The sequence below is a fragment of the Pseudopodoces humilis genome, chromosome 29, assembly GCF_049639895.1.
Source record: "Pseudopodoces humilis isolate 2021_Gansu_Grassland_sample_001 chromosome 29, ASM4963989v1, whole genome shotgun sequence".
Lineage (NCBI taxonomy): Eukaryota > Metazoa > Chordata > Aves > Passeriformes > Paridae > Pseudopodoces > Pseudopodoces humilis.
The window spans coordinates 1,084,594-1,108,270 of NC_142228.1; the positions used below are offsets into that span (position 1 = coordinate 1,084,594).

At 42.6% G+C, this 23,677-nt stretch overlaps 2 protein-coding genes across 6 annotated transcripts; both read left to right on the forward strand.

Moving 5' to 3' along the window:
* Positions 1-788: 788 nt before the first annotated feature.
* HOXB6 (homeobox B6) lies at positions 789-14,694 on the forward strand. 5 transcript variants are annotated; one of them, XM_088068187.1, is made up of 3 exons: positions 789-928; positions 8,693-9,102; positions 11,231-14,694. In XM_088068187.1, the coding sequence occupies exons 1-3, from the start codon at positions 915-917 to the stop codon at positions 11,488-11,490; spliced, it is 684 nt and encodes a 227-aa protein (XP_087924313.1). In that variant the 5' UTR covers positions 789-914; the 3' UTR covers positions 11,491-14,694. The 5 variants fall into 5 exon arrangements, with proteins under 5 accessions (XP_087924313.1, XP_005533572.2, XP_087924315.1 ...); XM_005533515.3 differs by having other exon boundaries at positions 799-928; positions 8,657-9,102; XM_088068189.1 differs by having other exon boundaries at positions 823-928; positions 8,344-9,102.
* A 121-nt stretch (positions 14,695-14,815) lies between these two features.
* On the forward strand, positions 14,816-18,522 carry HOXB5 (homeobox B5). The gene is made up of 2 exons (XM_005533516.3): positions 14,816-15,687; positions 16,760-18,522. Exons 1-2 carry the CDS (start codon positions 15,138-15,140, stop codon positions 17,005-17,007), a joined length of 798 nt encoding a protein of 265 aa, XP_005533573.1. The 5' UTR covers positions 14,816-15,137; the 3' UTR covers positions 17,008-18,522.
* Positions 18,523-23,677: the final 5,155 nt, after the last annotated feature.

The window sequence follows — 23,677 nt, forward strand, 5'->3', positions numbered from 1 at the left end:
AAAAAGACTGCTGTTAAACCGGTCATGAAGAAATGCAATAAATTCCTTGTTGTTTTATGAAAATTTACAACTTTGTGATAGAACTTTATGAGTGGCTGGGTTCTGGGATTGGCCAGAGCCGGTCATGTGGACTGCTAACCGTGAACATGAACTTTTTATTATTTCCCATGTGGTTATATTGCACCATTCTTCTGTCCGCTGCACCTTGGGTCGGATCAGTGTCCTCTGTAGGGCTCTCGCCCTCTCTTTACATTTTTTTTTTCCAACTTTTTTTGTGTATAAGCTCGGCAGGGCTAAAAAACAGGGGCAGAGGGGAGGGGGGGGAGCGTCAGCGAGCACCCACAAGCACCCCTGGGCACCGCTCCCGCCCTGCCTGGCCACACACTTCTACCCGTTTTTTTTTAATTTTATTTTTAATTTGATGATATCGTAATTTTTTTGGTAATTTTTAAAATATTTTTTATATTTTTTTTTATAATTTTTTTAAATTATACAGTATTTTTTTTTTGGTATTTTTTCAAATATTTTTCATGTATTTTTTGGGTAATTTTGAAAATATTTTTAATACATTTTTAATATATTTTTTAAATATATTTTAAAAATATTTTTAATTTTTTTTTTTTTTTAATTTTTATTTTTAAATTCCCACTCCTTTCCCCCCACCCCGTTCCCCTCCCACTTCACCCGGCGATTTTTTGGGAATCTCAGGGAGAATGGAAGGGCAGAGGGGATCCTGCACCACCGGGGGTTGTTTTTTGGAGAGGGGGAAATTTCTCCTTTTTCCGGGCAAATTGAAAAATTCGAGAAGCCCCGAGGGGCCACGGACGGCGCTCAGGTCGGGACAATATTTGTCAGAAAACAGATAAGCCAAATCTTATCTCTCCTGCCCCAAAATTCCCACTCCTGCCACAGAAATGGACGTCAAAAGGTAAGGGAAGAACACGTTTATCTTCATTTATTATTATTATTATTATATAAATATATTTATTATTATTTATTATTGTTATTATTTGGGTTTTTCAATGGTTAAAAAGAAGAAATGTATTTGTCAAATTGTGGTTTTTTTTTTCCTGTTTCGTCTCCTCCTGTCCGGGGAGGAGGCGGTGGAAGGGGGGGGAGGATGAAAAAAGGGTGGGGTGATGGAGAAAGGAGGAATTAAAAGGTCTGGAAATATCAATTTTGCCGGGAAAAAACAAAAAAAAAATTTAAAAAGCGGAGTTTAGAGGTGAGGAAAAGAGAGGAAGGCGACAAAAATGAAGGTGGAGAAAAGGGGAAAGGAAAGAAACCGAGGGGAGGAAAGGAAGAAATCACGAAAAAAAAAAAAAAAGGGGGAAAAGAGGGGGGGGGAAAAAGGGAGAAAATGAGAAAAAAATGAAGAAAAAAATGAAGAAATGGGGAAAAAAGCGAAATTAACGGGTTGAGAAGGATAAAAACGAAGCCTTGAGAGGTCACCTGGAGCCGGCAGGATGGGAGGGAAGGGTTTGGAGGCTGAATTTAAAACACTCCCAGCCCTTTGTGGGCACTTGATTTTGTTGGATTGGGGTTTTTTTTTTTTCTTTTCTTTCTTTCTTTCCTCCCCCTCGTAGAAATCTCGTGCCAATTTTTGTCGTCTTCAGGCGAGCCCGGTAATTTGGCGAAGTTTCTGTCGGGTTTTTATTTTTTTTATTCGCGTTGCTCTCCAGGGTCGTTATTATTGAGGTGGGGGTGGATTCTTGGCTGGAGGAAATGTGAAAAAAAAAATCAGCGTTTAAAAAACAAAAACACAAAAACAGCAAAAAAACCCCACCCAAAACAACCACAAAATTTAAAAAAAATAATAATAAAAAAAGAGAATTAAGGAAAAAAAAAAAAATGAGGAGGAGGAGGAAGGGGAAAAAAAAAAGGGGGAGAAAAATAAAAAATAATAAAAATAAGAACGGAGCCAACCCAGAGCGCAGCGCTCTCATTGTAATTTATTTATTATTTAATTTTTTTTCCCCCTCTCTCCTCAACTCCCAAATGAAGCTGACGTTGGGAAGCAATTAAAGCTCCTCGGATTTTAATTGCGTTCTGCAGGGCTAAGGCGGTTTCACGCTTTGGGTTTCATCCCCACGGTGTGGAGGGGCTTTTCCACTCCGCCTTTGGTTGAAATCTTAATTTTTCACCCCAAAACCTCGCTTTTCTTTACGGGAAATATTTACCGGCAGCTGATGGTTTAAATATACCTATATATTTAAATTTTTTTTAGCTTAAAAAAGGGTTGGGTTTTGAGATATTTGTACGAATCCGCGGTTCCGAGGTGATTGTTAAATAAGATTGCGAAGGAGCGAGACGGGTTAAGAGTGGATTCATTACTTTGAGCATAAAAAGCGTTTTATGACGCGCCGATTTATCTCATCCAAAGCGGATTATTGTGTGCGGGGGGGGGCGGTTTTAAATGATCGCGGGAGTAATAAACAGAAAGACATCTTTAAAAGCCATTTCTTCCCCCGAACCTGTTACGTTTTTCATCAATCACGGCGCGAGAGGCTTGGGGAGGAAAAAAAAAAAAGAAAAAATGAAAAAAAAAATGAAATTGATGCTGGTTCAACCTCGCGCTTCTCATTTTCCCCTCCCCGCCGAATCTTTTCCGCCAATTAAATATTAAAAATTAAATGAATTTTTATTTATTATAAATTTGGGGAGGGGGTGGGGGTGGGGAGGATGAAGAGGTGAAAAAAAAAAAATTAAGTAAATAAAAATCAGAAATAAATAATTTAAGGTCCAAACCTGGTTTTTACGGGCAGTTGTGGAAACCACGCCGGGTTGAAAAAAAAAATAAAAAAAAAGGGAATTTTTAGGTGTTTAATCGCGATTGGAATCTCTGGGCGGGTTTGTGGGGGGGAGGTTTTTTTGGGGGTGCCCAAATTTTTTTTGGGGGGGGGGGAGAAGGGGAAGGGAGAGTCCGGAGGGGTTCGGAGCTCGGGGCTCGCCCATTCCCCGCCGTCTGCTGCCATCTACCGTCAGCAGCGGCTCCCGGCCGCTCCCCGGGGGCTCCGGGGGGCTCCGGGGGGCTCCCGGGGGGCTCCGGGGGGCTCCCCGAAACCCCCAGCCCCTCCCCGGGGGTCTCCCCTCGCTTCTCCCCCCGCAGCTCTCACCCGCAGCCCAGCCCCGGCATGAGCTGCGCCCCGAAAATGAGATTTTTGGGGAGGTTTGGGACAATTCCCCGGTGGCAAAAGTGAGGTTTTTGGGGGGGTTTGGGGCAATTCCCCGGTGGCAAAAGTGAGCGCGGAGAGCCCCAAATAATCCAGGGGGTGGATGGAGGGTGGTGAGGGGTCTGGCGGCTCGGAGTTTGGGGTGAAATGAGGGGAAAAAAGTGAAATGAAATGGAGGGAAATGGAGGGAAATGAAGGGAAGTGAAGGGAAAGGAAATAGAAGGAAAGAAAAGGAAAGAAAAAGAAAGGAAAGAAGAGAAAAGGAAAGGAAAGAAAAGGAAAGAAAAGGAAAGAAAAGTAAATAGAAGGAAAGAAAAGGAAATTAAAGGAAATAGAAGGAAAGAAAAGGGAATTAAAGGAAATGGAAGGAAAGAAAAGGAAATTAAAGGGAATAAAATGGAATAAAATGGAATAAAATGGAATAAAATGGAATAAAATGGAATAAAATGGAATATAATGATAGAAACGGAATGAAGTAGAGGGCGGACGAGCTTTGATTCCTTTCTGGCTCTCGGTGGCCACTCGGGGCTCGGGCCCGGGGGGGTCCGGGGGGGCTGAGGGGGTTGCTGGGGACAGGGGCAGACGAGGGGTCACTTTTAAGTTACTGTAGGCTGGGGAGGGGACAATGCTCGCCTGTTATTTTTGAAAAGGTTCCTCTCCTCTCCCTCCCTCTCTCCCGCTCCTTTTCTCGTTTTCTCCTTCGGCCACGCAGTTTCCTGGCAACTGTTTAGGTCTGGAATAATTCTGGGGGGGGTTTATTATTATTATTTATTATTATTATTATTATTATTCCCCCCCGAGCCCCACAGAAAGTTGGGAGTTCAGAGACTCCTGGAAACTGAAAAAAAAGGGGGAAAAAAATTAATAAAAATAAAGCAAAAGGAGGTGGGAAATAAAGAAAAGTTAGTGTTGAGCAGCAGCGGGAGGGATTGACTTGTTCCATGCTGTAATTCCGCATTTCACCAGACCCGTCTCGCCTTTCCTTTTCTCCCCACATCGTTTCTCCCCCCTTTTCCCAGCCCCGGAAATATTCGGGTTTGGATCCCCCCGTCTCCCCTCCCCTTTATTTTTATTTTTATTTTATTTCCTTGTTAATAATTAGCCGCGCTCCTTAATGGAACAATGGTAGATAATTATTGCTCCTTTTCAAAGCTGCCATTAACAAGGTTATTACTGCACGGGAAGTCAGGTAAATTAAACTTAGATTGCTGGAAATTAACTTTCAGGCGGTTTTTGCGCTGGGGGAGAGGCGATTTTTAATTTATTTTATATTTTTATTTATTATTTAATTTTTTTTTTAACGCTTTCGGGGGGTTATTGTTTGAAACACCCGGAGCCTGAAGCTCGGGATTATTTTCCGAAGCGATTTTTTGGGTGTGCAGGAGCGTTGCCAGGGCGGGCTGAGCTGCTGCCAATGGTTTTTCTGTGTCTGAGTTCCAAGAACAAGGGGTTTTTTCAACTGTTTTCGTGCTCTTGGCTTGACTTTATGGCCGCAATAATTCCCTGGGTGGGGAAACCCCCGCTGGGTTCGCACTTCAGAAGGATTCGGGAATTCCAGCTCCCCGCGGGAAAAAAAAAAGGGGGGGAAAAATGAAAGAAAAAGGGGAAAAAGGGAGGAAAAAAAAGGAAAAAAGGAAAAAAAGGGAAAAAAAGGAAAAAAAAAGGAAAATAAAGGGGGGAAAAAAGGGGAAAATATGAAATAAAAGGAGAAAATAAAGGATAAAATGGGGGGAAAGGAAAAAAACGGGAAAAAAAAAAAAAAAAGGAAAAAAGGGGAAAAAAAAAGGGAAAAATATGAAATAAAGGGGAAAATAAAGGATAAAGGGAGGGGGAAAGGAAGAAAAAAAGGGAAAAAAGGGGAAAAGGGGGGAAAAAAAGGCAAAAAAGGGGGGAAAAAGGGAAAAAAAAAGGAAAAAAGATTCATTTTTTTATTGGCCACAACTGCACTGAAGTTTCCACCGCCACCCCCAAGTCCTGAGCGGCTCCAGCTCCCGCACAAACCGCGCTCTGTTCTGCCGGCCTGGCGAAATATTTGGATGTTGTTTTTAATCCCCTCCGCTCTGCCGGGGGCTGCTGGCCAGGAATAAAATAAACCCGGGGCTCTCCTGGCCAGAGAACTTTGTCCATACCCGAAATATTTCTCTTTATCTTTATTTCCGTCAGGAGGGCCAGAGCCGCAGTTAAAGCTCGCACCTTCCGCTGCCTCCGCGATTTTATTGCCCCCAAATCGCTCTGTCCTGGCTTTTTTTGGGGTTTTTTTTTGAAGGAAACGAGGCCAAAATCTGATTTAAAGACCAGCCTTCAAAGCCCGGTTTAACTTCAGGGTTTGAGGCGTTCTTGTTTTCCCTCCAGCCAGGGCTGGGGCTGGCGGAGGATTCCAAAATAAATATCAATATTGGCCAAAATCCGCCTCCGATTTCCTCGAGGCGGCGGCCGAGCGGCCGAGGCGGGGGTTTTAAATTTGAAATGAAATCTTTAAAAGGCTCGGACAGGGAATAGGAGCCACCCCTGAGCCCCAACACTCAATTCTGGGAGATTTAGTGCGCTTTAAGACCTCCGCTCGTATTTAAATGTATCATAGGTGGCAAATCAATTACACCGCGGGCCTGACCCTCAGGAGGATGAAAACTATGACAGGCTCGGCGGTTTTGGGTGAATTTTCGGGGTTTTTTTGGGAATCAAGTTTTCCTCTTTTCCTGCCCCCCATAGGCAAAAAGATTTTTTTAATTTCCAGAGACGTCACCAACGCGCAATTAGCGAGCGGCCAGCTTTAATTAGTGCGTTTTTAAATTATCTTTTAAAACCCAGATCGTCCAAACTCTTCAAAGAACCACAAATTATTACAACCAGCAGCGGCTGGGAGATTTTTTATTATTATTAATATTTTTCTTTTTAAAATCTATTTTAATTTTATTTTTTGTGCTTTTCCCCAAACTATTTCGAGGGATTTATTGGCGGAAAAAACCACGAGGGCAAACATTTATTTTTTTTTTGTTTTCCGGCAGTTCCTCACGAGCTGGGCTCGCAGGATATCCCATTTCTCTGCCCAAAAAAAAAACATTTGCATGCGGGGCTGCTCGAGCCTGATAATCGCCGGCTTTTTGCAGAGCCGCCAAAATTGCGTAACTCATCAGCTGGATGAAGCTCTCTGCTCCTGCCAAGCTGTTCAACCTCTTATCTCAGCTTTTTCCCCTTTTTCCCCTCTTTTTTTTTTCACCTCCCTCCCCCTTCTCTTACTCATCGCTCCCTCCCAACATCTTTTATTTAATTTCATTTTAATTTTTCGCTTTTTTTTTTTTTAATTTTTTTCCCCCTCGCAACTTCGGCTCCGTTCCGCGCACAAAGGGGAAACTCTGCAAGAACAAATATCAGAGATATCGGTCAAGGAGGGAGGAGGAGGAGGAGGAGGAGGAGGAGGGGTGGAGGATGGAAAACGATTTCCTCCGCCTGTTATTTCCTTGAATTCTCAGGATCGCGGCCCGAGATGTTGGCGGCCGCGGCACGGAACGATCTTGGCTCGGCTGCTGTAAACACGATGTTTAAAATAAATTAACTCCTAATAAGACCCCGCTTTTATTTTATTTTATTATTTTTTTTTTTCACTCGAGGCTCTGGCAGAGGCTCCGCCGCGGATGATTTGTAATTCTAGATTTGTGGCGAGCACGATTTTGGCAGATTTCGAGGTATTTCGAGCCCCCGACAGGCAGATGGTTACAAATTCGGACAGGAAACGAGCCCTTGATAAAACTGATCCAGGGGATGGTGCTGGGGTTAATTTAGGTGGATTTTCTTTCATTTTTTTATATTTTTCTTTTTATTTCTTTTTTTTTTATTATTTTTTTTGGGGGGTGGCGGTGTCTTTCTGCTGATTTTCCTCCTTGAGAAGCCAAAAAAGAAAAGGAAAAGGCGGCGAGGAGAGATTTAACCCCACCTTGAGGAGCTCGGGGAGGGGGGGGATGCGCAGGTAGAACCAAGCGAGGAAATCCAAACAGCAAAAAAGAAAAAAATTTTAAAAAAAATTTTAAAAATCTAAAAAATAAACCAAGGCAAAGCGGAGCTTTGAGGATGACGGAGTCACCCTTTGAATGGGTTTAAATCGGCAAAAATCGGTGTTTTGGGCTTGGGACGGGCTCGAAGGGGGGGACGCGGAGCCTCCAGGCAGGGTCAGAGCCTCAGCTCCGCTCTCCCTGCCCCCCCCGGCAGCTCCGGATCGATAAATTCCGCTTTTCCCCCTAATCCCAGGAGCCGCTTTTGGCCATAAAAGGTCGGGAGCGGAGCCGGTATTGACAAAAAAACGCAAGAGGGCACAATGCGGTGCCGGCCAGCGGAGGAGAGCGGGCTCTAACCCAAGGAAAAAAGGGGAATATTTGGGTTTTCCGTTCATCTCCCGGAACGCGGAGCTTTTGCGGCGCCGGGAAAAGCGCGGAGAGGCGGCGGAGGCAGAGCGGAGCTTGCGCTCGAGCTTTGCCGGGCGTTAATTGACGGTAATTAACGGAGCGCGGAGGGAGTGGAGTTGTCAAAAAAGCGATTTTTTGGAGGCGAGCGAAGCCGGCCCCGGCAGCGCCGCGGGGTCTCCCCCCGGCAAACTTCGCACGAAAAACTTTTAATTTCACTTTTTCCCCCACTTTTCCCCCCATTTTCCATTCAACCCCGGGCCGGAGCACCCGGACATTTCAGAACCACTCGCAGGCGCGAGGGGTTAAACTTTGCCCAATACCACTAATTAACTTTTTTATCATTATTATTAATTTTTGTTTAATTCCCCCCCCACCCCCCCTCTCCGCACTGCTCCGCCGGCTATCCGCACGCGTTTTTTTGGGTGGAAACAGAAAGATTTAGGCGCTCGCACCTCCATCCGAGCCGACGGGCGCTCCGCACCCCCGCGCCGAGCTGCGGGGGAGGGAGGAAGAGGAGGAGGAGGAGGAGGAGGAGGAGGAGGAGGAGGAGGAGGAGGAGGAGGAGGAGGAGGAGGAGGGGGGCACCACACGTTTATTTATTTATGAAGCTCGCAGCGCGCCGGGAGAAGGTTTCTTTCGGCAGATATTATATATTTGGTTAAGGGGGTGCCTTTCTGTTGTTTAAAAGGGAGGGAAAAAGGGGGTGGACGGTTTGTTCTTGGGGGTCCCTGGTGCAATCTCAGCTCCTCATGGGTGCTATTTTGCAACCTCAGGCGCCTGCTATTGGTCAGCCCGTGATCAGATGGTTGTATTTCCTTGTGTCCCTCGCTGGCACCACGCCATCTCCCTTCAGCTAAAACCCAATCTCCGATATAGCACTAATAGCTAAACCACTTGGACTATAAAACACAACAAATCATAAAGCCCGGGCATTAAAAAAAAAAAAAAAAAAAAAAAAAGGACGGCGGCAAAAAAAAAAAAAACAACAAAACCAAAAAAACCAAAATACAAACCAACAAAACAAAACAAAACAAAGCAAAACAAAACCAAACAACAACAAAAAACCAACAACCCACCCAAAAACAGGGGGAATCTCTCTCTCTCTCTCCTCTTTCCGATGAGTTCTTATTTTGTCAACTCGACCTTCCCGGTGAGCCTGGCGGCGGGGCAGGAGCCCTTCCTGGGACAGCTCCCGCTGTATCCCTCGGGCTACGCGGATCCTTTGAGGCACTACCCCAGCACCTACGGAGCCACGGGCGTGCAGGAGAAGGGCTACACCTCCTCTCCTTACTACCAGCAGAGCAACGCAGCCTTCGGCAGCCGCGGCTCGGCCTGTGACTACGGGCCCGGCGGCTTTTTCAGGGAGAAGGAGGCTCCTCCGTGCGCCCCCGGCAGCCTGGACGAGGTTCCCTTCGCCCCCGAGCCGCGCAAGCCGGACTGCGCGCAGAGCAAAAGTGTGTTCGGAGAGAGCGAGGAGCAAAAGTGTTCCGCGCCGGTTTACCCCTGGATGCAGCGGATGAACTCTTGCAATAGTGAGTTTTACTCTTTTACAGAAATAAATGCATCAATCTCCTCCTCCCCGACCCCATCCTCTCCCCCCCCCCCCCCCCCCCACCCTTTTTCTTATTTGTTAGCGCCAGGGAGAGAGAGAGAGAGCGAGCGAGGGAGGGAAGCAGGAGGAAAATTCACTTTTAGAGCCCAAACTTCCAGCGGGGGAACTTTGAGAGGCTCCAAACACGCCCCAAAACTTCCCGCAGCTCCAAGGTTCTTTCCTCCCCCCTGCGCCCCTTAGCGAAAAAAAAAAACTTTTAAACCCCGAAACTTTATTTCTTCCCCCTCTCCTTGCCTTTTATTTTTATTTTTTTCCCCCCTTTTTCATTTTTTTCCCCCTTTTTGCCGCATTCCTGTTCGCGTGTCACTCAGCTACAGCGATTTGTCTCTGTCCCTGCCCCACACGCACAGGGAGATATCTTTTCTAAATCAGATCTGGATGACTTTACACACCCTGCCCCGACCCGCAGCTCCCCCTCTCTCCTCTCTCCCCTCTCCCCGATGTAAAAATTGTTTAAATATTTGAAAGGAGACGCGGTTGCATTTTTAATGCCGCTCGCACTTAATGAAAAGTCAGCCCGGGGGGGAGGATTTTCCTTATTTATTTATAATTTTTATTTCTTCCCCCCTCACTAAAAAGTGATCTACGACTTTCTTTAAGCGCTGTTTCCTCCATCAGAATTATAATAATAATAAAAAAAAGGATAAGTAGAGGTCGGTGGGGATGGGGGGGGGGGGTAAGAAAAAAATAATGTTCTCCACCCTTTCCCGTGTTTAGATGCATTTGTTGCCTTTTAAAGTCCAAATTGATGTCCATTAGCGCGGGGACACGGAGAGTTGTGTCCTCTTTAATGCGGGCTTTGGGCAGATCGATTCACTTCATTATTGCTTAAATGCCCCGATCTATTCCGGCTCGGCCGGGAGGGGGTGGCGAGAACACCTTGCGATTCCTCATCCCGGAATAAGATGGATCTGACTCCCGGCTTCAGCCCCCCCCTGCCCGGCTCCAGCAGCTCCAGGACTTCCCAAAAAAAAAAAAAGATTTGGGATGGAGCAGCGTCCCTAAAAATCAACCTCGGGGTTCCCCCCATTATTTTTTTTCCCCGAGTTATTTCCTATTTTTTTTATATATATATATATATTTAATTTTGGGGGTGATTTATTGTTATTTTTTATTGTTATTTTTATTGTTTTTATTACTATTTTTATGATTATTTTTATGATTATTGTCATTATTTTTCCATTCTTATTGTCATTCTTATTTTTATTATTATTTTTATTATTTTCATTATTATCTTTATTATCTTCAGTATTATCTTTAGTACTATCTTCAGTATTATCTTTAGTATTACCTTTAGTATTATCTTGAGTATTATCTTTAGTATTACCCTTATCATTATCCTTAGTATTACCCTTGGTATTTTTATTATTATTTTTATTATTTTTAATTATTACTTTTATTATATTTTATTATATTTTTTATTTATTTTATCATGATTTGTATCATTATTTGTATTAATATTTTTATTCTTGATTATTTTTTGATTGTATTATGATTATTTTTATGATTATATTATGATTATATTAGGATTATTTTAGGATTATTTTAGGATTATTTTAGGATTATTTTTTGGATTATTTTAGGATTATTTTAGGATTATTTTAGGATCATTGTAGGATTATTTTAGGATTATTTTAGGATTATTTCAGGATTATTTTAGGATTATTTTTTGGATTATTTTAGGATTATATTATGATTAGTTTAGGATTATTTTTTGGATTATTTTAGGATTATATTATGATTATTTTAGGATTATTTTATTATTATTTTAGGATTATTTTAGGATTATTTTTGGATTATTTTTATTATTATTTTAGGATCATTTTAGGATCATTTTAGGATTATTTTTGGATTATTTCTATTATTATTTTAGGATCATTTTAGGGTCATTTTAGGATCATTTCAGGATCATTTCAGGATCATTTTAGGCTTATTTCTACTATTATTTTAAAACTATTTAAAATCATATTTTAATCACTATTTTTATTACTATTACTACAATTACCACCATCATTATGATTTAATTTCTCTCCTCGCGGGTGTCGCAGGTTCTTCCTTCGGGCCCAGCGGCCGCCGGGGCCGCCAGACCTACACCCGGTACCAAACCCTGGAGCTGGAGAAGGAATTCCACTTCAACCGCTACCTGACCCGGCGGCGCCGCATCGAGATCGCGCACTCGCTGTGCCTGAGCGAGCGCCAGATCAAAATCTGGTTCCAGAACCGCCGCATGAAGTGGAAAAAGGAGAACAAACTGCTCAACTCCTCGCAGCTCAGCGCAGAGGAGGAGGAGGAGAAAGCGGCGGAGTGAAACGCCGCGGGAAAAATAATAATAAAAAAAAAAAAAAATCAAAAATCAGATTTTTCGGTGTTGTAGATATTCCGGATAGTCCTAAATTTCGGCGTTTTTAAAAAAAAAAATAAATTCAGGAGTTCAGAAGTTCAGAAATTCGGAAGTTCAAAAGTTCAAAGGTTCTGAAATTCAAAAATTCAAAAATTCAAAAGTTCAAAAATTCAAAAATTCAAAAGTTCAAAAATTCAAAAGTTCAAAAATTCAAAAGTTCAAAAGTTCAAGAATTCCAAAATACCAAAATTCAGAAATTCCTAAAATACAAAAGTTCAAAAGTTTAAAAATTCCAATGTTCCAAAATTCCAAAATTCCAAAATTCCAAAATTCCAAAATTCCAAAATTCAAAAATTCAAAAATTAAAAAATTAAAAAATAAAAAAATTTTAAAAAATTCCAAAATTAAAAAATTAAAAAATTAAAAAATTTAAAAAAAACATAAAAAAAAGAGAGAAGAAAGGGGAAAAAAAGAGAATAAAAGTTATTTAAAACGAGCAAAAAGAGAGGAGGAAACGACAAAAAAATTTCAGTTTAGGGAGGGAGTTTTAGAGGAGGGGGGTGAGGGATGGCTGGGAGGAAAAAGCCTCCGCAGCAAAGTTTGGGCCAGAAACGCCCCGGACTCGAATTCCCAATGATTTTGTCCAGAAACAAACAGGAAAAAAACCTCCAAAAAATCAAATTTTGAGTTCCTTTTCCCTTCCTGCACCTCCCTTTTCCTCCCGCTCCACACCCATACACGAAATGGAATAATAATAATAATAATAATAATTAAAAAGTGAAGAGATGGAGGAGAGGAGGGAAAGAAAAGAGAAAAAAGGGGAAAAAAATGGAAAAAAAGAGAAAAATATATAAAAAAAAAAGGGGCTCCCAGCCGTGTTCCTACCCTTGGTGTCACTGTTAGTAATCTGCTAACTCTTGTATTTAATGGAAGTGCTGCAATATTTGTCATTTGGGGTGTTTATTGTCCTAATTTTGTAAAAATGTTTCATGCACGGTTGACATAAGTTGGTTTTTCTTTTTAAATTTTCCTCTTTTTTTTATTTTTTATTTTTTTTCCCCACACTTTTTGGTAAATTAATCAAGCCCTGGGGTTCTTTGTAATTAGTTTTTTGGGATGGGTTTTTATTTTTTTTTATTTTATTTTAAGTTTTATTTTGAAAAGGAAAATCCTACTGAAAGAACGAGTACTACCTACTGCAAACAAACAGGAAAAAAATGGGGAAAAAAATTGAAAAAGAAAAGGAGCAACAGCGCCAGAAAGTTCTATTTTATTAATATTTTTTTTTTTTGTACGTGTTGTGTTTGGAGTTTGTCTTAGGTATGGAATTCTCTAATAAAATCCAAGTCTTCGATCCCACCCGCTCACCCCCTCCCCTGTCATTATTAACGCTGCTTTTTTGGGGATTTTTCCCCTTTTTCCGGGGGATTCTTGAGGAGAGGAGCGCTGGAAATGAAATTTTCGCTCCCCCCTGGGCGACAACATCTCCTCCTCTGCCAGGACAAGCCAAGCGGGGCAGATAAATCTGATTTTCCCCCTTGTATTTTGGTTTTTATTCCGCTGCAATCTGCGCTGGAAGCTGTTCGGTATTTCCTGGCTGACATTTCTGAATTAGCGCCGCTCTTTTTCCTCCGTTTTTTATTTTTTTATTTATTTTTTATTGTTACAGTACAAAGAGTTATGAGGAAACGCCGTCCCATCTCCGTAATAAATCAAGGAAACGGGCAAAACTCCGCTCTCATTTATCCACCCAAGATACCTAACATTTGCCCAGCATCTTTCAAACATCTGCTCCCCTCGCTCCGTGCCCCCAAATCAAAGAGAAATGTGGAGCAGGAAAAAGAAAATAATTTTTTAAAAATTAAAAAAAAAAAAATATATATTAAAAATTCAGATTTTCAATGAATTTACCCCGGAAAAAAAAAATCTCTCAGCTGCAGGAATTTCAGCGTCTGTTTAAACCGGGATAGAAGAGGGGGGAAAAAAAGTGGGGAAAATCTGAATTAAGCTCTTTGGAAAGGGCGGATTTTGATTTTCTCTTTGCCAGCGGCTCCTTGGCTCGGGGATGGGACGAGGTTCCGAGTTCCTCACCGAGGAATTCCTCTCCAAACACCCAACTTTCCCTCGGCTTTAGGATTCAGCAGAACGAAAAAAAAAAAAACCAAAAAACAACCCGATTTTTAAATTTTTTCGGTTTGTTTTTAAATCCTCTGCGGGGATTTAGGGCCGGATTGGGGAATTTGAGAAGAGAGAGGAGGGGTGGGAAAAAAAAAAAAATCTCGTGCCTGGAAACCCCTCGGTGGGAAACGCCACGAGCCGGTTTTAATGTCAGTCACTTTTAAAATCAATTCATGCAGAAGCTTCACAGCTGTAGGACATTTACTATTATTGCCACGCTTTTCATTGCCCGTAATTATTATAATTATATGTCACTTTCAATATGGCGCATAATTCCCAACGAGTTGCAGACGAGCACACGAAAATTCCTAAAGTGCCTCGGTAAAGGGAGAGGGGGGGGGGAGAAAATAAATTGAAATAAATGTTAAAAAAAAGGATAAAAAAGGAGAGAAAAGGAAAGAAGGAGAGAGAGGAAAAAGAAGAAGGAAAGAGGAATAAAAGAAAAGGAAAGCTCAGCTCTTTCCCAACGTTTTGCCCAGTTTCAGGGAGCTTTTGCTCCCCAAATATTCCTTGCAGGTCGACAACTGGGAAGGGAAAACGGCGCAAAGAGGAGGTGGAAAAGCTCAGCAACAGGAACATCCTAAAGAAACAACCTTGTCAACCCTTCCCAGCCGCCGGATTTTGCCTGCTTTTCCTTTTTCCCACCCATTTTTCCCCCTCCAGGGTGGTTTTTTTTTTTCCTCCCTGTCCGAACTGAAGGTGAGAGCGGAGGGGACCTCGAGACTTTCCTGGCGACAACACCCGCGGAGGAACCACCCAAAAAAAACCACAACTCCCGACTCCAGCCACCCACAGAGGCCTCGCAGCCACCCAAAACCTCATCCCAAACTTCTCCACCGCTTTTCCAACGCCGGAAACCCAAAGACTTTCCCCAAAAACATAAAACCCCCTCGGAGCCCCGGAACCCTCCCTGCCGCAGCTCCGCACCGCGCTTTCACTCGCTCCTTTTTTTTTTCTGCTTTTCGAGGGAAAACCGAAGCGGACCGGAGCGAAGAGGGGGTGATTATTAATTTTTTGGTGGGGGAGGGGGGTTGTGTGGGGGATGGGATTTTTTGGGGGGGAGGGGGGTGAGGGGGTCTCCCCAAAAAGCTGCGGTGCTTTGGCGCGGCCGGCAGGTGGCGCGCTCCGCCCAGGCGGGGGGCGATGGCGGCGGCGGATTTGGGGGCGACTTTGGGCCTAAAGCGGCTCGGCGCTCGTCATTATTTGTAACCATAGAGCATGAATTACCTCTTGAGGTCATCAGTGAGAATTTACGACTGGTCAACAAAAGCACGTGACGCCCAAACGCACCCCCCACCCTCCCCCCATATTTGGCCGCATACATAGCAAAAACGAAGTACAGTGCATCGCTATAATTCATTAATACATCATAAATCGTCAAGCACGGGGGTTATAACGACCACGAGCCACAAATCAAGCCCTCCAAAATAACCCAAATGAGCTCTTACTTTGTAAACTCGTTCTCAGGGCGCTACCCAAATGGCCCCGACTATCAGTTACTAAATTATGGGACCGGCAGTTCCATGAACGGTTCTTACAGAGATTCAAGCACCATGCATTCCAGCTCTTATGGCTACAACTACAATGGGATGGACCTTAGCATCAACCGCTCAGCCTCCTCCAGTCACTTTGGGGCTGTGGCCGAGGGCTCCCGCGGTTTCCCTTCTCCAGCTCAGGAGAGGTTTAGACAGGCGTCCAGCTGCTCCTTATCTTCTCCCGACTCCCTGCCCTGCTCCAACAGCGAGAGCCATGGAGGCAAACCCGCCCCGTCCCCCTCCGAGCAAGCTCCTGCTGCCGCCAGCACCACCAGCACAAATTTCACAGAACTAGACGAGACCAGCGCGTCCTCGGGAGCCGACGAGGGCACTCCAATAAGCGGCAGCATCCCCCGAGCGCAGGCAGAGCCCATCGCCACCTCGGCGGCAGCGACAGAAGGGCAGGCACCTCAGATATTCCCTTGGATGAGGAAACTTCACATTAGCCATGGTACAGCTACTTCTTTTTTTTTTTTTTTTCCCTCTCTCTCCCCTCTTCACCCCCGTCGTTGTCGTTGTTTATTCTCCCCTCCTCCTCCTCCTCTTTTTCCCCCTCTCCTGTTTCTATTTTTTTTTTCCCCTCTTTTTTTTCTCTCCCCCAACCCCTCAAAAAATTAATTTTTTTTTTTCCTTCCTCCCCCCACTCTTCTCTCCTTCCTTTTATTCCGCCGAGGCGCTTTGATGAGGATCGCAGCTATTTATTGCTTTTGTATTTCTGGCCCTAAAGCTGCCTCTGGAAAAGGGGGTGTAGAGGAGGGGGGGGAGGTTTCCTCTGCTTTTCTGGGGGGGTTTTATTTCGGTTTCGCTCCCCTCGGCGCTTTTTTGGAAGCTCCGAGCCCCTCGCGGGTGGTGGGGGAAAGGTAATTTTAAAAAAAGCGAGGCCAGGGGGGTGTTCCTGGGGGTGGGGAGGGTGGAAAGGGAAGAATTGAGCATTAAAGTGGAATTATAGGCACAGATGGGGCTGGCAGCCCAGTCCTGCTCTGCTTTTCTGGGTTTATTCCTGACAATCTGTGTCCCCCCCCCTCCAAAAAAAAAAAAAAAGGAAACAATCGCCAGGAGATTCCCGGGGAGGAAGAGCCACCCCCATCCCTGAGCTTCCCTCTCCGCTCAATTCCCGCTTTCCTGCTAAAACCGAGATCAAACCCTCCAGGAGCCTCGGGAACAACCACAAATAAAAAATAATAAATAAAGAATCAGGGCAGAGATTCCCAGAGCTCGCTCCCGCAGTTAAATTATGGATATCGAGTCGGGGATGTCGGGGCTGGAGGGGCCAAGGGAGGAGAGGAGGGGGGAGGTGGGAGAAAAGGAGAGGAAAAGCGGGGGGGGGGGTGCTGTTATTTGGGGGGAAATTCGCTGCTTTCCAATATTTTTTTTTAAAAAAAAAAAAGAAAAAAAGAAAAGGAGGGGGGCGAAAAATACCTTTAAAATTAATAATAATAATACTAAAAAATCAGAAAAAAAAATGGAAATAAACGGGAGCAGAAAGAGCAAACGCAAACCCCGCTGTTGTCCGTGTTATCCAGACATGACAGGACCAGACGGGAAGAGGGCGAGGACAGCGTACACTCGCTACCAGACCCTGGAGTTGGAAAAGGAATTCCACTTCAATAGATATCTCACCCGCAGGAGGAGAATAGAGATCGCTCACGCTCTCTGCCTCTCCGAGCGCCAGATCAAAATCTGGTTCCAGAACCGGCGGATGAAGTGGAAGAAGGATAATAAACTGAAAAGCATGAGCTTGGCCTCGGCGGGCAGCGCATTTCAGCCCTAAAATCCGGCAGGAATAAAGCGGAAAATAATAATAATAATAATAATAAAAAAAAAGGGGGAAATAAAAAATATATAAATAAAGAAGATGAAGAAGAAGAGGAAGAGGAGGAGGAGACGGGAGAGGAAAAAATAAATAAAAAAAAAACCCACAACGGAAAAAAAAAAGAAAAAAAAAAAAAGAAAAAAAAAAGAGCGAATAATGAAATAAATAAAGAAATGAAATAAAGAAATGAAATAAAGAAATTAAATAAAGAAATGAAATAAAGGAATGAAATAAAGGAATGAAATAAAGGAATGAAATAAAGAAATGAAATAAAGAAATGAAATACATAAAGGAATGAAATACATAAAGGAATGAAATAAATAAAAGAATGAAATAAATAAAGGAATGAAATAAATAAAGGAATGAAATAAATAAAGAAATGGAATAAATAATAAAGAAATGGCCGCAGATTTTAGTTTCCGAGTACTGTACAGTGAGGCACCTTCTTTTTGGCATGTGGTTGATTTTATCCTAAAAAAAAACCCCCCCAGCTCCTGTCGGTTATCCCAGGACTGAGCTCGTGTCGTGTTCTCTTTTGGAGGTTGTGTTGTTTATTTTTTGTTTGTTTGTTTTAAAGAAAAAGAAATTAATTAAATTTTATTTCCAGATGCTCCTCCTGCTCTCGTTGTTCTTCTAAATGTGTGTGTCCGTGATCTCTTGGTGCTTTCTGGAAAGCTGGCGTGTGTTCTGTGAGCCCTTTGAATGTTATAACTTATTTATAAATCCAGAATAGATACGGTTCTTTGTTTATTTGTTGGGATTTTCTTTTCTTTTTCTTTCTTTTTTCTTTTTTTTTGCCCCCCTTCTCTACCCTTTTTTTTTTTTATTATTATTTTTTTTGAGTTTACTCTTGGGTGAGTTCTGCTCTGCCCAAGCGAAAATCGCGGGTTCCTGCACTAGAATCGCAGAAAAAAATTATAAATAAAAGGCTTAGAAAAAAATAAAAAATAATAATTAAAAAATGGAAAAAAGTGGGAAAAAGAGGGGAAAAAAAAGAGGAAAAAGATAAAAAAAAAAAAAAAAACAACTCTTATATCTTTCTGTCTTAAAATTGTCCAGTCTGTGTTTTAGTCCAAACTCCAGGCCAGGATTTCTAATCCCAGCCTAATTCCGAGGCGTTCTCTTAGACGTGGGTGAACTTCACTATTAAAAAAAAAAAAAAAATACTACAACTAATAACAACAATTAATAATTAAAAAAAAAAAGAAAAAGAGAGAAAAGAAAATGTATTTAAAAAAAAAAAAAAAAAATCCGGAGACGGACGCTGGAGTTGCTCTGATGTTTGTAAATATTAGAAATATTTCTGCCGTGAGTAATAGCCGGGTGGTAGTGGGCAGAGTGAATGCGGTGTTCTGTGTAAAAAATGGCATTTGTCATGTCTAGCAGCCTGGTAGTTCTTTGCCAAGAAGCTTTTTTGTATTTGTTTGTAGCTTTACTCGAAGTCAAATAAACGTTTTTTCCCCCCCAAAAACTCACAAAGGCTCCCAGTCGCTTTTTTTTTTTTTTTTTTTTGCTCCCCCCCAAAAATTCGCAGCGCCGGGAGGTGCCTGGAAGCTCCAGGGAGGGAGACACGCCCCCAAATCCACCCGAAATCTCCTCAAAATCCCCCCGAAATCCCCAAATCCCGGCAGCGCGCGGGGTCCCAACGCCAAATCCCCGCTCTCCGGCACCCCCGAAACCTCCCGGATTCCCCCCAAAAACACCCCCGGGCAAAGCCGAATCCTCCGAGTCGCGACAACCCCGCTCCCGACGCTTTTTTTTGGGGTCTTTTCTTTCTTTTCCAGTGGATGCTCAACCAAAAAAAACCAATAAAAAATAGAAATAAATCACATTTTAAACACCAGAGGTACCAAAACCGCGTCCCCGCCCGCGCCCAGCTGAGCTCGGGGGGATCCCAGAGCCGAGCTTAGCAAAGCGGGGTTTTAAATCAAACATCTCCGTGCTAAAGCCGGGCTTTGCGCCGCTTTAATCCCGGCTTTAACAGCCTCCCGCAGCGGCCAAAGCCGGCCTTGGGAGCCCAGCAAAGCTCGGCCTAAAGCTCGGCCCAGCAGCGCTCGGGCTCTGCTCGCAGCGAGTAAAGTTGGAACTCGGAACTTACCAAACTTAATTCTCCCCGTGTTTTGGTACTTCTTAAGTGACTTTGAGAGGGATGTGGAGTGGACTGTCAGGTCCCAAAACATTTGTTCGCCTTCCCCTTTGGTAATATTTGTTTTTTAATCTTTCTTTCTTTCCTTTTTTCCTGTTTTTTTTCCTTTTTTTTCCCTTTTTTCCTCCTGTTTTTCCTGGGTTTTTTTTTCATTTTTTCCTATTTTTTCCCCTATTTTTTCTCTTTTCTTTCCTGTTTTTTTTTTCCTTTTCTTTCCTGCTTTTTTCCCTATTCTTTCTCTTTCCTTTCCTTTTTTTCCCTTTTCTTTCCTGTTTTTTTCCCTTTCCTTTCCTTTTTTTTTCCTTTCCTTTCCTGTTTTCCCCCCCTTTCCTTTCCTTTTCTTTTCCTTTCCTTTCCTGTTTTTTTCCCCTTTCCTTTCCTTTTTTTTCTCCTTTCCTTTCCTTTTTTCCCTTTCCTTTCCTTTTTTTTTTCCCTTTCCCTTCCTGTTTCCCCCTTTTTTCCCCTGTTTTTTCCCCCCTTTTTCCCCCTTTTTTTTTTTTAAAAAAAACCCCGATATCAAACCACCCCCCAAAAAGTGACTTCGACATTTAGATGTCAAATGGACAGGGGGGGTTTTATCTCCAAGTTAGATCGTAAAAATCGCCCAGACCTCAGCCAGATACCCCTCACTGGCTCTCAAAAGTCACGTGAGCCCCATAAAGTTAAGTTTTATGGTTTTGGGGAGTTGACAATCTCCGATATATTTCACATTCTCCAGAATGTTAAGTGACACTTTAACTGCTGCCTCTGCCTTGTAAGGGGCAGCGATGGGTGAGCGCTTTTCCAGATGATGAGAGATAAAAAAACCTTATTTTTCCTGGGGCTAAAACGGGGTTTTTTTTGTTTTTTTTTTTTTTTTTGTGGGTTCCGAGTTCACTGCGGTGCTCAAAAGTCCTGAAATATTCTCTGATTTAAGTGAAAATACCAAAAAAAACACAAAAACAACAAAAAAAATTAATATTGTTGGTGAGGGTTGATGGGGAGCAAAGAGGGGCTGGCGAAAAGGAGATTTAATTCCGATTAAATTCCGATTAAATTCCGATTTAATTCCGATTAAATTCTGATTTAATTCTGATTTAATTCTGATTTAATGCTGATTTAATTCTGATTTAATTCTGATTTAATGCTGATTTAATTCTGATTTAATGATGATTTAATTCTGATTTAATGCTGCTTTAATTCTGATTTAATTCTGATTTTTAGGAGGTTTCAGCCTCGTTCCCGTCACAGGCCCAGGGAATTGGGTGTGGAAATGGGATTAAAAAAGGGGGAAAAGGGTGAAAATTCATTTTCCAACTCCAGCCCGGCCTCGCAGGGGGACTCGAGGCCAAGTTTGGGGCTGTCCTGGGGTTTGGGGAGGGGGCTCGGGGGGGTCGCTGCGATTTTGAGTTTCAATCCTCTCACCTTCCCCTCCCAGCCCTTTTCACCTGCTGGCCAAAACCAAACAAAAAACCACCAAAAAACACCAAAAATCCGCATTTTTTGTGTATTTCTCCCGATTTGTGCTTTGCTGCTTTGGGTTTTATTTTTATTTTTGTTTTTATTTGCCTCGGGGCTCTTTTTTTTTGCTTTTAAACCACCCCAAAACCACCAAAAAACCACCAAAAAATCACCAAAAACCACCAAAAATCCACCCTTTTTATAAATATATATATATATATATATATATATATATATATATATATATATATATATATATATATTATATATATATATATATATATATATATATATATATAAATATATATATTTATCCCTACCTGTGCTTTGCTGCTTTGGTTTTTTTTTCTTTTTCTGGGTTATTTTTTTTTAATTTTCCTTTGCCTCTGGGCTCCTTTTTTTTTTGCTTTTAAACCACCCAAAAAACCACCAAAAATCGACTTTTAAATTTTTTTTTAATATTTCTCCCTATCTGTGCTTTGCTGCTTTGGGGCTTTTTTGTTTGTTTGGGTGTTTTTTTTTATTTTTTCTTTTTTTTTTTCTTTGCCTCTGGGCTCCTTTTTTTTTTTGCTTTTAAACCACCAAAAAACCACCAAAAACCCACCAAAAACCACCAAAAAACCACCAAAAACCACCAAAAAACCACCAAAAAAACCACCAAAAAAACACCAAAAAAACACCAAAAAAACACCAAAAAAACCCACAAAAAACCCACAAAAAACACCAAAAAAACCCAAAAAAACACCAAAAAAACACCAAAAAACACCAAAAAACACCAAAAAAACACCAAAAATCTGTGGGTTTTTTTTTTTTTATCTTTCTGTGCTTTGCTGCTTTGGGTTTTTTTTTTTATTTTTTATCTTTTTTTTTTTTTTTCTTTGCCTCTGGGCTTTTTTTTTTTATTTTTTTAAAATTTTATTTTTAATTTTTTTAAAATTTTTTTCCCTTTCTTTTTCTTTTTCTCCTCTTGGGTTTCCTCCCCTCCCCAAAACCTCGTGCCCCAGACATTTAATAGGACGGAGCATCCTCACATTTCCTCGCCCCGTCCCCGCCATCTGGAGCCACTGAATGACCGCTCTTGTGTCCCTCAAGTGCGACACAAAAATAATCACAGCAGCCTCTCCCTCACCCCCTCCCCTTCCCGAAACCTGCCAAAACCCTGGAAAATTTGGGAAAATAAACAATCCAGAGGCGGGGGCTGGGCAGGGCAGGTGGAGCCGGCCTTGGGGTCCTGGGAGAAATAACAAAATTGGGCAAAGAGGGCATAAAAAAAAAAGGGGAAAATCACAATTCCCAGCTCGCTGTGGGGTTTTTTTTGGGGTTTTTTTTTTTGGGGGGAAGTTTTGTGTTAGATTCGAGGGATGTGGTGGGGTCGCACCTGAAGCGGCTCCTCCCTCCCTAAAAAAATGGAAATTAAATTGAAAATACGAGCTCGGAGCAATTCCTGGCTGGGAACTGGGGCGTTTCTAGAATTCACAGCGCCCAAAACCAAAAATATTTCCTTTTTTTCCCCTTTTTTCCCCCTTTCTTTCTCCCTTTTCCCCCTTTTTTTTCCCCCTTTTTTCCCCATTCTTTCTCCCTTTTCCCCCCTTTTATTCCCTTTTTTCCCCTTTTTCCCCTTTTTTCCCCATTCTTTCTCCCTTTCCCCCCCTTTTTTCCCTTTTTTCCCCTTTTTCCCTTTTTTCCCCATTCTTTCTCCCTTTCCCTTTTTTTTTTTTTTTTTTTTTTTTTTTTTTTCCATTTCCCCCCCTTTTTTTCCCTTTTTTCCCCATTCTTTCTCCCTTTTCTCACCCTCAGACCACATTTGGTGGACACGTGTCCGTCTCTTTTCTTGTTTTTTATTTTTTTTCCCTTTTTTTTCTCCCCTCCCAGGGCAGAATTCGCACACTTTGCAGATCGCTTTTCCTTCCTCCCGCTGTTTTTCCTGTCCCTCTCCAGGTGGCCCCGAGCTCAGGGCTGGCCTGATCCCCCAAAATCCCGAAAATCCCAGAATTTGGGATTATTTTCCATTATTTTCCATGGATAATGAAGATTTTTGGTGGAGTTGAAGGGGGATTTGGCCCCAAAGTGGGATTTTTATCCCCAAATTCGGGAATGTTTGGTGGTGTTGGGGTGGGATCCAGCCGTGGCCTGCTCATTCTTCCCCCTCCTCGTCCCTTCAGGAATGATTTTCTTCCTGATCCCAAATCGGAGGTGTTTGGGCGGGAAAAGTTCCTTGGATTTGGTGTGTGTTTGGGGTGTGCTGGACCCTAAAAATGTGGTGTTCCTTAAAACCTTGTGATCCCTAAAAACCTGGTGTTCCCCAAAAACCTGGTGTTCCCTAAAGACCTCGTGTTCCCAAAAACCTGGTGTTCTCCAAAAGCTCGTGATCCCTAAAAACCTGGTGTTCCCAAAAAATCTGTGTTCCCTAAAACCTGGTGTTCCTTAAAAATGTGCTGTTCCCTAAAATCTGTGTTCCCTAAAATCCTGGTGTTCCTTAAAACCTGGTGTTCCCTAAAAATATGGTGTTCCTTAAGAACGTGTTGCTCCCTAAAATCTGTGTTCCCTAAAATGTGGTGATCCCTAAAACCTGGTGTTCCCCAAAAACCTCGTGTTCCCGAAAAAGCTGGTGTTCCCTTAAAACCTGGTGTTCCCCAAAAGCTCGTGATCCCTAAAACCTGGTGTTCCCTAAAACCTGGTGTTCCCCAAAATCCTGGTGTTCCCCAAAAGCTCGTGATCCCTAAAACCTGGTGTTCCCTAAAACCTGGTGTTCCCCAAAAGCTCGTGAGCCCTAAAAAGTGGTGTTTCCTAAAACCTGGTGTTCCTTAAAAATGTGCTGTTCCCTAAAATCTGTGTTCCCTAAAGACCTGGTGTTCCCTAAAGACCTGGTGTTCCCAAAACCTGGTGTTCCCCAAAAACCTGGTGTTCCCCAAAAACCTGGTGTTCCCTAAAACCTGGTGTTCCCCAAAAGCTCGTGAACCCTAAAATGTGGTGTTCCCAAAATCCTGGTGTTCCCCAAAATCCTGGTGTTCCCCAAAATCTGTGTTCCTTAAAGACCTGTTA